This window comes from Podarcis liolepis, assembly GCF_965112155.1.
Source record: "Podarcis liolepis genome assembly, chromosome: 14".
In the NCBI taxonomy this organism is placed as follows: Eukaryota; Metazoa; Chordata; class Lepidosauria; order Squamata; family Lacertidae; genus Podarcis; species Podarcis liolepis.
The window spans coordinates 40,413,268-40,426,275 of NC_139569.1; the positions used below are offsets into that span (position 1 = coordinate 40,413,268).

Sequence of the window (13,008 nt, forward strand, 5' to 3'; positions counted from 1 at the left end):
ACATACGCTTCAGGGTACAGACTCCATTAACCCAGAAATATTACCTCAGGTTAAGAACTTTGCTTCAGGATGAGAACAGAAATCATGCTCTGGCGGCACGGCGGCAGCAGGAGGCACCATTAGCTAAAGTGGTACCTCAGGTTAAGAACAGTTTCAGGTTAAGAACGGACCTCCGGAACGATTTAAGTACTTAACCCAAGGTACCACTGTATTATCATTATTATTAGTTTTCAGTTACAATCCAATAATAGCCTCATTATAACAATACCAAAAGGGATGCGTGTGGCGCTGTGGGTTAAACCACAGAGCCTTGGGCTTGCCGATCAGAAGGTCGGCAGTTCGAATCCCCGCGACAGGGTGAGCTCCCGTTGTTCGGTCCCTGCTCCTGCCAACCTAGCAGTTCGAAAGCACGGCAAAGTGCAAGTAGATAAATAGGTACTGCTCCAGCGGGAAGGTAAACAGTGTTTCTGTGCGCTGCTCTGGTTCGCCAAAAGCGGATTAGTCATGCTGGCCACATGACCTGGAAGCTGTACGCTGGCTCCCTCGGCCAGTAAAGCAAGATGAGCGCTGCAACCCCAAAGTTGGCCACAACTGGACCTAATGGTCAGGGGTCCCTTTACCTTTTATAACAATACCAATTTCTTCTTTTGCGATCACTCATAGCCGAGTAAGATTGTCTTCCATAAACACGGTTTTAACAGTGAGTCAGTAAGCGACTGTGGAGGCCAATTCTGGATCCCCACGTCCTTCCACAGTGGGATCATTGGTTTCCGGGCAGGAGTTTATCACGGTGTGGATTTGCCAAGCGTGCCTTCCTCTTAGCACATTTCTCCCTTGCGTCCTGAGTTCGAGTGTCTTCAAAGCCCATGATACCTTTGATAAAAGCTGTTCTCTAACTGGAGCGCTCGCAGGCCAGTGTTTCCCTGTTGTCAGTGTTTATACTACATTTTTAAAGATTTGCCTTGAGACAGTCTTTAAAGTTTAAACCTCTTGACTAATAACAATTGTTGAAATACTGAATTATATAATTTAGATACCCCCACGTGGTAGAATTGATGGTTTGATGATTTTCTTTATTTCTGCGTTCCAAAATCTTACTAATTTAAATTACATTCCAGACATAATAATAAGGACGTGACCAGGGAGAAGGGGCAGAACCTCAGTCAATAAATACTCAAAAATTCTTAGCTGAGGTTCTGCCCCCCTAAAAAAAGCTCAATAGCTTCAGGGGGAAATACTCTTCCCCAAAAAAGCTCAACAACTTTTTGGGTCCCCCCCCCCCACTAATAAAAACCTGGCTACTCCCATGGATTGGGCTGCTAATGGATGCCCATTCCCATGTGAGGGGGCTTGCTGCCTAGTAAATGAATGCATCCCATAAATACAGTGCTTTTTTAATAGAAAAAAAAATGTGGTGGTATTCGCCATTAAGTTGTTACAGTCCTTTTAACATGAGTAACCCCCCCCCCCCGGGGGGGGGAACCCTGCAGAAATATATATTACTAAGAGCTATTCTGGGATCGGTAGTTGCAGATTTCCTGCTGCGAAAACAAGAGCAATTTAGTGGTAGCACTTTGGATATGTTTTGTTTGCTAGAAATAATTTTTACACATATAGCATCTGCCACACGCAGAGTGGGGTGGGAGTATTGTGCACTAAATTGTGAGACCAATAAGTGTGCAGCTTCTTTTTTTAACCATCTCAGTAGTCCAGTTTATTTTATTTCTATTGGATTTGTTTACAGAAAGTAACTCAGTGTGGCTTACAAAATAATTGTGTACAAACCAGCTCATTTTTGCATTGGGAGGATCTCTTCTCTAGCTGTTAAATGGAAGAAAAAAACACAGCTAGATGCTTTTGGCTTTTATGGCTTTTGATGGATCAGAACTGCAGCCAGATTGTAAAAGGCAATGTTTCAATCTATGTCTTGTATTTGGTATAATATTTTATGGCCAGTAGCATTTTATACACCCATTTCCCCTCTGGCACAGAGCAGCTTCCTTTCTTATACTAACAACCCGTACGTAGGGTCATTATGGCCATTGTCTGGCTGCTAGAACAATGGAATCTTTCATTAGATTCCACCCACCTCAAAAACAAAACAAAAACACCTCACAACAACATGACTTTGGCATGACTTCACATGGTTTTTGGCATGATCAGTCCAAACTGTGCCAACCTCTGAATACATCCTCAACCCTTTTGGATGGGGCATTGCCAGATTTGGTGTAATGGGCCCAACCTGCGCCAAGTTGGATGGTCCTGAAGGTATTGTCGCCTAATTCGGTCTGATGGTTCCCAAGGGGGAGCCAGTGCTCTTAGTCTACATTTGGATGCCAGGCATCATTTTGAAACAAGGTGGTGGACTGAAATGTGGCTTTGGCATGACATTACCCAATTTGGCGTGACGGTTACAAGCAAGGCTTTCCAAGGTGGAAAGGTGGTTTCTGGCCATATTTGGATGCTGTTGGATGCACAGAACCCTGTGCGTGTGTGTGTGTGTGTGTGTGTGTGTGCATGCGCGCACACACACACAGCCCCAAAACTCACACAGCCCTTTTAAAAATCAGAATTTTCTTTGTTTTTTTTTAAATTAAATTCCTAGGCAGCACCAGGCATTCCCCATTAGTGCATTCATACTTTGTGATTCCCAGCAACTGGTATAGTGAGGCATAGTACCACTGACAGTGGAGGTAGAAACATAAGCTCTGGGAGTGGCTGATGCATTTGAACCTCAAATAAGCACAAGGATTCCCAGCTTGGGTGGCTGTGTAAAGCAGCCCTGTATCTCTCCTTTCTTGTTAGTCTTCTGCATAATTTCTTGTGTTCCTTTATTTTCAGTGTTATCTATTCAATGTAATGGCTCCCTCTTTCAGATACTAATTATCAAAACCCAGCAGTAGACATCACAGACTTACTGTTGCTAAATTGAGCACCTTATATTTCTTTTACTGGCATGCACCATTTATGGAGGGTTTCTTTTGTAATACAAATGTATCTTTGTTTCTAGGCAGTGCCGCAGCCTCCTCGCACATTTGAAGAATTTTTAGTCTCTCAGAAGTTGGTAGGTAGTTTTTTAAACTAATAATACCCGTATGTATGTGTGTTGGGGGGGGGGCGGGTTAGGTCTGGGGAGAACAAAGTTTTGAGCAAGGACCTTACGAATGTATACCCTGAGAAACAAGTTTAAATGAGGATTGCATTTCAAGCCCTCAGGCAGTGGAATGTAAGAACAGTGCAGAATTGGAAAAGCTTACATAGAAAGGCGCTCCTGTGGTTATTCTACAATTTTCATATGCAAGTTTTGGAAGAAATGTAGATGTTGTTACCCATTTGTTTTTTGGAACTTACGCTTTAGTGATTTCATCGCCTTACATTTTGTCCGATTTTACCATTGTGATATATTCGATAGAGTGCTAGACCTGAACAAGGGAGAACCAGGGTTCAAATCCTCTCTCTGCCATAAAGGTCATTGAGTGTGCAGCTTTGGATAACTCACTTTCTCTCACCTAACCTACATTACACAACACATAGTTGGGACTTTGAAATTTGCTGCTGCAAGATGAAGTAATAGCTGCCTACTTAGATACCTTTAGATGTCCTGGCTCCCACTCAGTGTTGAAGTCAGATGGTTGTTTCTACCAATATCTTGAATACTCATATCATGTGATACATAGGCAAAATGATGATTCAAAGCACAGCGGGTGCTACACATGACTATACAAGCAAAGACGTTGATCCAACAACAACACACCTGGCATGTGCACAGCTTGGCACGGCAAGCAGTTCTGGTCTTTAGACTGGGCAAGCGATGTGGCACTTCTCCAAGAAGGATGCAGCTGCCTTATCTGTTCATGCTGGCACTGGTGTCTCTGTGACCTAGGCAATGGAGGAAGCATCACTGCCTCATTGGAGGCAAATGGGACAGGTGCGGCAGTAACCTCCCTTGGAGAGGCAGGATTAGATGTGGTTTCTGACAACTCCAGAGGCAGAATTGGTGGCATGAAAGGCAAAGTGGATGAGCTGGAACCAGCCTCTGACAGCTCTGGAGGGGCAGCCCATATCTTGCACTGCGGAGGCTAATGGGAAGATGGAATGGGGCAACAGACCCCACCACCATCACAAGAACCCTCTCCAGCATCCTCTTCCTTGGGCTCTCCTGACCCAGCCTACTAGATCCTTACCCAGAGTTACCTGTTTGCTGCTACTCTGTTCTCTGACTCGACCAATCCCCCACGCCCAGGCCCATGACAGAGGCTTAAAGAAATTCATGCAAGATAATGTGAACAATGGATAATGCTCATAATAGATATGAATCTTGTGCAGTATGCTTCTGAATGCCAGTTGCCAGGGATCAAAAGCAGGAGAGGGCAGTTGTGCTCATGTCCTGCTTGTGGGCTTCCCATAGGCATCTCGTCGGCCACCCTGAGCAACAGAATGTTGAGAACTAATCAGGTCTTTGGGCTGATCTATGCACCAATGCTTTTCTTATGTTGGTTGTGAAGATAAAATGTGATAACTCCATTTAAGTAAACCTAAGCTCTACAGAAGAAGGATCAGATAAAGATGTATAACTTCTCCCCCATCTCCAATAATTTTTATTCCCCCCCAAATATCTTAAACACAATACAGCTTAACAATATTATTCTCCTTTCAATCTATATCTTATCCGAATTAACTTCCCTCCACCCCTCTTCTGGCTTCTCTACATTGCTCTTAAGCGTGATTATTATATATACATTCTATAAATGTCTATAATTCCTTAATAAATTTTTGTATTATACTTTAGACATACATTCCTTATTATATTACAGCATTACATCTTGTGGTCTAACCAAATGTTTACAGTAAACATTATGAGTTTTATTTGTCCTATGAGTGTCTTTATTTATGTATAGTTTCTCTAATATACCATAAATTTGGACCATTCTTTTTGGAATTTCTCATCGTCCTGCTGTCGAATTCTTCCAGTTAGCCTTGCTATTTCCGCATACTCCAATACTTTCTGTTGCCATTCTTCAATTGTCGGAATATCCTGTTGTTTCCATCTCTGTGTGAGGAGTAGTCTTCCTGCTGTTGTGGCATACAGGAAGAATTTCAGATCTTCCTTTTTTATGTCCTCTCCAACCATACCTAGCAAAAATGCCTCCGGTTTTTTATAAAAGGTGTACCTAAATATCTTTTTAAACTCATTATACACACTATCCCAAAAAGTCTTCACCTTGTCACACAACCACCACATGTTAAGAAAATTTCCCTCTTTTACAATGCATTTCCAACAGTTCTTATTTTTCATTTTGTACATCTTTGCTAGTTTGGTGGGTGTTAAGTACCACCTAGACAAAAGATGTATTACTTCATTCCGGGATTATGTTCTCTGGATGGCGTATGAGAGAACTTACTAAAGACAGGTGTGGGCAATACTATACTAGAAAAAATATATGATCCATTTGTTTTATTTATTACGTATTTACCACCTTAGTTTCTATTCCGCCTTTCTACACATGGCACTCAAGGTAGCTAACAACAGTAAATCCATTATTTAGCAAAACATTCACAAACTTGTTAAACATCACCGTACAGTGGTACCTCGGGTTACATACGCTTCAGGTTACAGACTCCACTAACCCAGAAATAGTACCTCGGGTTAAGATCTTTGCTTCAGGATGAGAACAGAAATCGTGCGGCGGTGGCGCGGCAGCAGCGGGAGGCCCCATTAGCTAAAGTGGTGCTTCAGGTTAAGAACAGTTTCAGGTTAAGAACGGACCTCCGGAACAAATTAAGTACGTAACCAGAGGTACCACTGTACTCTAAAAATCTATTAGCATTCGTGAATAAAATTTATTTCAGTGGAAGTATTACTGTAAGCACACACATTAACCTCTGGTATTCAAGTAAGCTGGGTAAAGAAAGCAAGTGCTTAATTTTGGCTTGATGATTCTGTGTATGTATGCATGTTGGTGTATGGGTGTGTCTCTGTGTATATATAAATATTTGTTCCTTAACATTATTGTTTGTCAGATTTTCAATAACTGTTATTATTGCAGGATGATTGGCCACGGTTTCCCTACATGCCAGAAATGGATACTCAGCCTTTGGTTGCCAAGTTAAAAAAAGACTATGCCTTGGAGACTATTACCAAGTTTCTTCATGACAATGCTCCAATATCCACTAAAATTATAACTGATTTGGAAAAGAGAATGGATGAATGCAAAATGAGAGTCCATGAACATGCTGATGTCGTACTTTATTTGGAATCTAAAGAATCAGAAAAAGATGACCAAGAGGGTGTTTTTATAGAACAAGGTAATAATTATCCATTGAGTTATCAGTTACAGCCAATATCCAATTAGTGTCCTTCTGTAGCCTTATGAGGCTTTGCGCTCGGGTGGAAAAAATATTGCGCCCGGGAAAGGGAAAATGGGAGTCAACAGACATTCAAGGAATAGTTTCAGAGAAAAAGCTTTATTTCTACCATCCATTAACTGGTAGAAGGAGCAAGTGTGATAACTCACAAACAAGCACGAGTTCACAGTCATTTGCACAGAGTATATATTCCCCTTCCAGTTCCCTCCCCTTTCTCCTCTTCCAGAGTCCTGCCTCATGAGTTCCCCTGAGCATGAACAGAAAGCTCCTGTCTTTGGGACTCTTTTGGGACTCTTGGCACCCTTCCCAGGAAATCGGAATGAGAGCGGTTCAGCATGTCCAAAGATGTTGCAACTGAATGAGATAAAAGTCAGTTCTCAGGCCTGCTTTGAACAGAGCCTATTCATTAGCTTTTGAAGCCTTCTCGTACTGATAAAAGAATAACATTTAGCCTTGCAACAGCAGAGCAAATGAGCAGATGCTTAGCTGCTGAGAAAATGATTTTGAAAAGCTTTGAGCCTGCTTGGGGGGGGGGGTGACTTCGGGCCTAGGTGGGGTCACCTGTCCTCACCTCCTTCACTTCTGCTGAAGACATCCACAGAGAGGAAGACAATTTCAAGTGATTCCTTTTCCTCCCTGCAACCTCAGTACACACGCCCTCTGGAGCAGATTTTTGGTGGTGTACAGGAGGCTGCAATGCTGAGTGAAAATTCCTGAAAATTGCCTTCCTCTTCATTGCCTTCTGTCCGTGAAGGGACACCAATTGCATACCACCCCGTTATAAGTTTCACACTTTGAAACATATCCTTATTTTTTAATGTTCAGTTGCTTGAAGGAACAGATTTTAACTGTGTAATGTTTATTTATTATTTATTTGCATAGGGGAACTAAATTATCAGCCCAGGTTTAGCTATAATGCCAAGTCAAACCATGGCTTAGCTCAGAGCAGCATCAGGAATGGAGGATGAGCAAAGCAGCTATGGCCTTATATCTGGGAGGTCATTTGTTCATGCTAAGTCATCGTTTGGCTTCGTGTTACGTTCCAACTGGAGCTATGTAAATAATATCCAAAGGGGGAGTTGTGCCAGTCTCTTTCAGCAAAACAAAAGAATGTTTCACAATATTCTCTCTATGGTAGTGTAAGGGGTCTAGTGCTAGTGGGCAGGTGAGTTTTAATGTTGTTCAACAGAGAAATCCAATGTGACAGTGGCACAACATATTATACAACAAAGTTACCAGCAATCAGCTTATGCATTCTCTCATGCAACATCCCCCTGGCAAATTTTGCCAGCAGAATGCTAAATGACTCACTTAGTGCTGCATTGAATGCAACTAAATTGAGTCTTGCAGCACCTTAAAATAAATTTATTATAAGCTTTCATTGACTTCAGTCCACTTCAACAGATGCACGAAGTATTATATAGATATAGATATATTTGTAAATACAGTGGCACCTTGGGTTACATACGCTTCAGGTTACATTCACTTCAGGTTACAGACTCCGCTAACCCAGAAATATTACCTCAGGTTAAGAACTTTGCTTCAGGATGAGAACAGAAATCATGCTCCGGCGGCACAGCGGCTAAAGTGGTGCTTCAGGTTAAGAACGGACCTCCGGAACGAATTAAATACTTAACCCGAGGTACCACTGTAGTGAGATCAGAGGGAAATTAAATTCAGAAAACTACACAGTGGATCATTACATAATAAACTGTTGTAATTCACCAAACTGCTGTTGATGACACACACATCCTGACATTACTCAGCTAATTAACACAAGCTTCTTATCCTCTGGTAATATTTAGACAACATATACTGCCCAGAACATTAGGCTCAAGAAGTGAAGTCTGGCTTACACCAATAGAGATATATTTTCCTTAATAGCCAAAGTGAGTTTTCAAAGCAAGTTTACATCTCATCTAACAAAATTTCCCCCCAAAATATGAGTGGTGTCTTACTCTAGCCATTAGCATTACTCCCTGAAGTACCCCACCTTTCCTTAAAAACAATTTAGGAGCAATTTAGACTTCATTACAAACACATTTACTACGGAACAAGTTCATTCAGTGGAACTTACTGCTGAGTAAATGTATGTAAGAATTTGAATTTGTGGTTGTGGGAAGTCATCTACAATTGTGTGCTGAAAGTGGGTCTGTGGTCCAGCCTATATATGGTCCAGCCTATATATACATATAGGTAAGGCAGTTAGCATAAGTCAGGAATCTAGCTCAGTTCCCAGATCACTGGCTGGTCATTTCAGTGAACCAAGATTTCTATACTACACATATTTGAAAATGCAGTTATGGCCAAAATCTGTATTTGTTTCATGAAATTGAAAATTAGTGATACATTCTAAATTCTTCATACTTTCTTCCTTTCAAGACGCTTGTCTTTCTGAAGCAACAAGCAGTTTGCCAAGGAAGAAGAAGAAAAAGAAGAAAGTGCAGGTATTGTACTCGTTGGTTAATACATACACCCCATTTTACTCATTAGGAGCTGCCAGCTGATAACGTTCCTGAAATTGAATCGCCTCACTAGTATCCCTGAAACAAGTGCAGAAATGATTATATTTCACTTGCCAGAGAGGGCTCTTTAAACAAAATTCTCAGCAACCTCACCAAACACAAATTCCATGGATCACTGTAACATTTTGGGCTATAATATCAGCATAATGAGGTGGTAGAATGGACTCCCATTTCAGACTTCCACTGGGGGTCTGATGCTTCCTGCACATTAAAAAAAAAAGGAACATATCAGGGAAAGTACTGACTTTTGCTCTTTCTGTGCTAGCTTTGCAAAGTGCTTTGTTACACAGAGGTGCATTCAGAACTGTTATTTTCTCACCTTCCACCTGTGATGATACAGTCCATTCTGTTACCCCAGTATGTTTTCATCATGTTACCACCTTCTCCTGCATATGCAGCAGGTATGTATAACCAGATGTTGCACTGGTTGGAATCCAGTAACAACTGGAAGGGCCACAGCCTCCTCATTCTTAATTTACAGACACTAGTAACTTTGCAGCAGGTAGACATCTTACTTAAAGTATGCCTATGCATATTTTTTTTGTAGTGGCTCAAGAAATGAAGTGGGAAAATTTGCTCGTATTCAGAACGGTACAACTTTAACACAATTAGCACTGTATTCAACATCAGCTCTGATATGTTTATACTGTAGATGCTGCCAGATGCTAGTTATGTGTGCTTCTCTGATCATCACTAATTCTCTCACCTGGCTCCAAGTAAAGTTAGGCCTTGAGTAATTTTATATGCCCACACAGGTAACAACACTGCCTAGAGAATCCACCTTTTTTCATAGCAGATAATTTCAAATTTCACAGCATTTCTTTTCTTCATATATTTTCAGCAATTATTATTTTTGCCACAAAATATTGATAGTACCTTTACCACTCAGTACATTTAGCATACTGACACAATGATTTTGTTTAAAATGTATTTCAGATTGCTGCAGATACCATAGACCACACAAGTTCTAAAAGAGTTGAGGTAATTGTACCAAATATGCTGCAGAAGTCAATCATAGGATTGTAGAGTTGGAAGAGACCCTAAGGGTCATCAAGTCTAACCCCCTAGCATGTAGGGGACCCCCTTGACATGGGTCATGTGTGACATTCCTGACAGTGCTGTGTCTTGGAAGGCGTGCTATGACATTTGTTGTGAGTCAGGTGAAAACCTGCAGATGGGCCAATTTGTCTGCAGGGAAAATCCCTCCCTGGCCCCCTAATATGGCAACCAAATAATCTATAGCAATATCCGTGCCAGTTCAGCCCACTCACCACTGAGCTGAAGCACATACACATAACAAAATGGGAGGGAGGGTGGGTGATCCAATGGCAGTTGGGTCCTCATGGGGCAAGAAACTGGGCACCGTTCCCCTTTAAAGAAGGCAGTCCAGTTACCGCTCAGGTCTCTGTCCACTGCTCAGCCTCCTCCTGAATGGCTGAGGGGGGGAGGTTGTGCCAGGAAAATGTGCAGCCAGGAGGCAGTGTGCCCCTCCCTCCCCCCGGCCATGCGTGTGGACCCCTCTCTCCCCTGTTTCAGCCTTGAGCTGCGCTGTGCAGCAAATGGCGCCCCCTCCCAATCTAGGTGGCAGTAAGTATTTCCATTTTGCTCTCTTTTCGTGACATGCAGCGCTGTTTGCATTCCATCAGAAACTGCGTTGTAATCTTGCTGTCAACTGTGGTGAAATTACATAACGTTTGTAATTTACATAATTATGTGAATTACTATTTCATAAAATTTATTTATGTCCTAAATTCATTAATACAAATACTAATACTAATACTAATACTAATACTACTACTACTAATAATAATAATAATAATTGTACCCTGCCCATCTGACTGGGTTGCCCTAGCCACTTGATTGTAAAAAAAAAAACACCTCATAGCAGTTTACAAAAATAAAATTAAGCTGTCATTATGTTATTCCACCTCACTCGTTTCTGTGCACAGAAAATGCAGTGCAAATGACGAAAACACCTAATCTGTTACGATAGAACCATAGGATTGTAGATGTATCATATGTGGACTGAAAGCAACAACAGCAAATACCAATTATATTAATTGGATTGATTTCCACTTTGGACTTAGGATGGATAAACGAACACCAGTAATTTCCACGCTCTATCTCTCCTGGATCACAACCTCACAAACTTCTGAGGGCAGTGGAGCTATCAAAAGGGCCCCTGAAGAATAATTGTTTCCCCCTCTTCATCTGTTAAATTTGCATTCTCCTTTTAGACCAGACTGCCTAAAGCAGCTCACAGCACTCATAAAATATGTCAGAGCTTTTTTTTTCAGCCAGAACTTTCAGGAACTCAGTTCTGGCACCTCTCAGGTAGGCGCCTTTGCCACTATAAGGGAACAAAGGAATAATAATAATAAAATTTTATTTATATCCCGCCCTCCCCAGCTGAGCGGCTAACAACAGTAAAATAATACAGCATTCTAAAAAACAATTCATTATATATCAGTTCAAATCAAATTGATGGCAACCATTGGGCTAGAGTTTTGTGAAGAATTACCAAAGGAGGAGGTCAGGCTGTGCCTTAGCCAAAGGCCTGGTGGAACAGCTCTGTCTTGCAGGCCCTGCGGAAAGATGTCAAGTCCCGCAGGGCCCTAGTCTCTTGTGACAGAGTGTTCCACCAGATCGGAGCCACAGCCGAGAAAGCCCTGGCTCTGGTTGAGGCCAGCCTAACCTCTCTGTGGACCTCCAAGATGCTTTTGATTGAAGGCCGTAAGGTCCTCTGTGGGACATACCAGGAGAGGCAGTCCCACAGGTACGAAGTATTCATTGTGTGTTCCGACACCTCTTTTCCCAGAAAAATTGCACTGCATATAAACAAACATGAAGCTTCTTGCACAAGGAGAATGTTTAATTCCTCTGAAACTAGGGGAGAGAAGCAGTAGAAGGGACAACTGTGAGCTGACTCAGGATCAGACATGTGGTGGTGCTTTTGTCTTTCTCCTGGCTCTTTATCATAGGACAGTTGATCTTACACATAATTTCGGTGGTGGAGGAGGAGACAGTCTTTTATAAATCACTCCTGATTGTTAACTATTACATGGGGTTAAATTTAACATTATGTTAAACATACACATAACCTTTTAAATAATAATGGTGAGAATTTGCTGCTGTCTTTCTTCCCCTCAGAAAAAGCAGCCCACTTGATATTTGGATTAATTCTGCAGCATCCATTCCATTGCCTTCTCCTTAGCTGCTCTGGGGCAAATTGCTGCTGGGGGAGGATTTTTAGCAGGAAAGTATCACTGGAAGAAGGGACGCGGGTGGCGCTGTGGGTTAAACCACAGAGCCTAGGACTTGCCGATCCCGTTGCTTGGTCCCTGCTCCTGCCAACCTAGCAGTTCGGAAGTACGTAAAAGTGCAAGTAGATAAATAGGTACCACTCTTGCGGGAAGGTAAATGGCATTTCCGTGTGCTGCTCTGGTTCGCCAGAAGCGGCTTAGTCATGCTGGCCACATGACCCGGAAGCTGTACGCCGGCTCCCTTGGCCAATAAAGCGAGATGAGCGCCGCAACCCCAGAGTCGGCCACGACTGGACCTAATGGTCAGCGGTCCCTTTATCTTTACCTTTATCACTGGAAGAAGAGGGTTCAACCTTTGGGTGCCAGAGTCTCCATATTGATCAGGATCCTGTATAGCTCCTTTTTTGTTTCTTTTATTTTACAGAAAATTTGCATTTATAACTTAATGAGAATCATCAGCATAGAAGCTAAAGCTGAAAAAGTCACAGAACAACCAACAGATTCTCTGATTATTACCTAAAATAAAGAGGTTTCACATTGTAACCTGAACATAGCTGCTTTTGTCTAAAAAAAGTGGATAGTTCTGAGCTTGCTTTTTTTAAATGTACACTTCATGTAACTTACTGATACCAAGTTTCAGAACTAGCACATTTTTCTGAGATAAACAATTAGAAGCATAGTTATTAATGTGGATTTTCTTCTTCATTTTAGAATTACAAGTTCCCTGGTTTCAAGCCAATGAAAGTCATGAAACTACCAAATCATCTAGAACCCGCACAACTCTGGGATTCAGTTCTTAAAGTCCAAACCTTCAAGGTATAAACTTTGTATTTCAGTTTAGGTAGCAAAACTTG

At 41.8% G+C, this 13,008-nt stretch overlaps 2 protein-coding genes across 4 annotated transcripts in view; both read left to right on the forward strand.

Moving 5' to 3' along the window:
• The window catches only part of LOC310693470 (NAD(P) transhydrogenase, mitochondrial-like), a 963,907-nt gene that overhangs the window by 95,572 nt on the left and 855,327 nt on the right, over positions 1 to 13,008 (forward strand). The gene's annotated exons all lie outside the window — the stretch shown is intronic.
• The window catches only part of FAM227B (family with sequence similarity 227 member B), a 116,434-nt gene that overhangs the window by 400 nt on the left and 103,026 nt on the right, over positions 1 to 13,008 (forward strand). For all 3 annotated transcript variants that reach the window (XM_083475823.1, XM_083475824.1, XM_083475822.1), the window contains exons 2-6: positions 3,011 to 3,064; positions 6,048 to 6,306; positions 8,749 to 8,813; positions 9,828 to 9,872; positions 12,866 to 12,970. In XM_083475823.1, coding sequence (XP_083331949.1) covers positions 3,011 to 3,064; positions 6,048 to 6,306; positions 8,749 to 8,813; positions 9,828 to 9,872; positions 12,866 to 12,970 — 528 coding nt within the window. The remainder of the gene's footprint in view (positions 1 to 3,010; positions 3,065 to 6,047; positions 6,307 to 8,748; positions 8,814 to 9,827; positions 9,873 to 12,865; positions 12,971 to 13,008) is intronic.